Source organism: Elgaria multicarinata, chromosome 19, assembly GCF_023053635.1.
Source record: "Elgaria multicarinata webbii isolate HBS135686 ecotype San Diego chromosome 19, rElgMul1.1.pri, whole genome shotgun sequence".
NCBI lineage: Eukaryota > Metazoa > Chordata > Lepidosauria > Squamata > Anguidae > Elgaria > Elgaria multicarinata.
The window spans coordinates 5,785,003-5,787,511 of NC_086189.1; the positions used below are offsets into that span (position 1 = coordinate 5,785,003).

General features: G+C 46.1%; 2 protein-coding genes across 9 annotated transcripts in view; one reads left to right on the top strand and one right to left on the bottom strand.

Moving 5' to 3' along the window:
- Nucleotides 1-2,347, top strand: part of SPTAN1 (spectrin alpha, non-erythrocytic 1) — an 80,939-nt gene extending 78,592 nt beyond the window's left edge. For all 8 annotated transcript variants that reach the window (XM_063144654.1, XM_063144652.1, XM_063144656.1 and 5 more), the window contains 4 exons: nt 92-145; nt 541-687; nt 1,059-1,206; nt 2,019-2,347. In XM_063144654.1, coding sequence (XP_063000724.1) covers nt 92-145; nt 541-687; nt 1,059-1,206; nt 2,019-2,144 — 475 coding nt within the window. In that variant the 3' untranslated portion in view covers nt 2,145-2,347. The remainder of the gene's footprint in view (nt 1-91; nt 146-540; nt 688-1,058; nt 1,207-2,018) is intronic.
- Nucleotides 1-2,509, bottom strand: part of BBLN (bublin coiled coil protein) — a 179,905-nt gene that overhangs the window by 162,077 nt on the left and 15,319 nt on the right. The window lies entirely within an intron of this gene.

Consider the following 2,509-nt stretch of genomic DNA (forward strand, 5'->3'; position numbering starts at 1 on the left):
GCAGCACGGAGGTGGCCAGTTGTCAGCCCTGCAGATGCGAAAAGCCGGGTGAATTCTGCCGTTTCACTAAACGTGTCCCTCTTCCTTCTAGGAACACGACTGGAGTCACTGAAGAAGCCCTCAAGGAGTTCAGCATGATGTTTAAGTAAGTTTGCAGGATATATATATATAAAAAAACACCAGGGGGTGGCCATTCTGATATAGAAAATGGTTAAAGAACCCAAACTCTCCAAGCTACCAAACTTCTGTGGCCTTCTTAAACTTCAGTTCACTTGAGCTCTAAAAGAGTGTATGAGAGAGCCGGAGATGAATCAATTCTACTTTTTTCCTATTCACTTTTGTGAGGGTTTTTTTTTTTTAAAAAAAAAAAACCACAACCCACTTCTTGGCCTTTCTTGTTCCCTTCTACTCCTGAGCTGGCTGCTTATGCGAACATAAAAGCCTACAATAGATGTGTACAGTGTAGATCCTTCATAATCTTCCAAGAAAGCTGTGTCCCTAGCTATCTAGTTAGCTTAATGGCTTATCTTTTAATTCCAGACACTTTGACAAGGATAAATCTGGTCGCCTGAATCACCAGGAATTTAAATCCTGCTTGCGCTCCCTAGGCTACGATTTGCCTATGGTGGAGGAAGGAGAACCCGATCCGGAGTTTGAAGCTATTCTCGACACAGTGGATCCTAACAGGTACGAGCACTTCAGAGACACGTGCTTGTCGGTATCCTAAGAAGCAAGGCTTCCTTTTTCTTTTCAATGTTACTAGTGCTTGGATTTGAAAATAACTTTAAATCCTCAAGTTGCTTCCCTATTTTAGATAACAGTCTAATTTATTTTCAAGTTCATATTTGTCATGCTTTTCATATTTCCAGTGTGGTTATCGAATGAGTAAATTGCTCCTTTTGGAGGAGCTGTTTAGAGTCTCCAGTTCAAGGAACTGTCTTGGCAAACGTTCTGACCAAAAGGCTACTTGTTGCTACTTGCTTGGCTTGCTACGGAGATTATGTTCTCAAGCGGTCCTGTTCATCGTCTGTTTCTCTCCCCCCCCCCCACCTTGACAGGGATGGACACGTCTCCCTGCAAGAATACATGGCGTTCATGATCAGCAGGGAGACGGAGAATGTGAAATCCAGCGAGGAAATCGAAAGCGCTTTCCGTGCCCTCAGCTCGGAGGGCAAGCCCTACGTGACCAAGGAGGAACTCTACCAAGTAAGTGCCTATTGCTACAGTCCCAGCAGAGGTATGGCCAGAGAAGGATCTTCTTTTGCTAACCACTCTGGACCTTCAGTACATGGAAATGCGGAGGCACAGAGCTGTAAGCAGCAGCTGCATTTGTTGCTGGGGGTGCGCCTTTCGAATTGTGCTCCTGGACCTGGCGGATCCTCTGCACCCTTTTTACGTAGGGAACCCACCCCGTTGTCAAACCACCTCTAGTGCAGAATCCCGCGGCCCTCACCAGAAATTACTTAAGTGCTAAAAGTTCAGAGTCCAAATGTGGAGTTGTGTGTATAATGCTAATTTCTCCCTTAGTGGAAATGGTTAGCTAGAGATTCCTGCTACCATGTCAATCGGTGGAGTTCCCCCACCCACCCTTTTCCAGCCCTGTCCTGCTCGAAGCCAGGAGGGTTTTTCTGGAACTCTGCTTATAAGGCTAGAAATGTTCTGTCTTCCCTTTGACTAGTTAAGCAGGGAGGGGAGGCCAGCTCTTCTCAATAATCCCTTAATGAATTTCTTAGGATTGATTTATTATACCTAACTAATATGTTTAGACACGCTGGGAGTTGCAGGATTTTTTTTTCTGTCTGAACATGCATGACATTGTGCCCTTATTTATCTCCATCCATTTCTGGCCTGAACTATTTTAGTGGCCTTTTTCTCCCTTGGACATGTAAAGACTGTCTTGACAAAGGGAGGTTAGAAACGTGCGTCGCAGCAATTAGGCCCCGGTAGGGAAAGCCATCCCAGCATTTCCCTGCGGCAAAGAGCTCCCGCTCAACGCGGCCGTGTCTCTTGCCTTGCAGAATCTGAGCCGGGAACAAGCAGACTACTGCATCTCTCACATGAAGCCGTACATGGACAGCAAAGGCAGAGAGCTTCCGTCTGCCTACGACTACGTGGAGTTTACGCGCTCGCTCTTCGTGAATTGATATCCAGCAGTCGCGCTGTAGAATCCCCCGAGTACGTGCTTGCCTCTTAGCTTCTCTGCATGCGTCGAGCGTTGTGTTCGAAAGTAATCAATGTTACCTTTCACATGTTAACCTTAAAACTGCTTAGCTTAAACTCTATTCTTAGTACAAGCAGCCAACAGTGTTGCAGTGTGCTTCAATAAAAGTTACTGGTCCAAGTGAAACCTGCAGTAGCTGTTTCATGGTGCTCTGAACTCTTGAGCAGGGAATTTGCACGCACACAACTTGGCCGTCAAATCTCCGCTCGTGTTAATGGCCCATTTCCCATGGCTACCAAGGTGAGGAAAGAGGAACCAAACCCAAAGGAACTTGTAAGATACAGATGG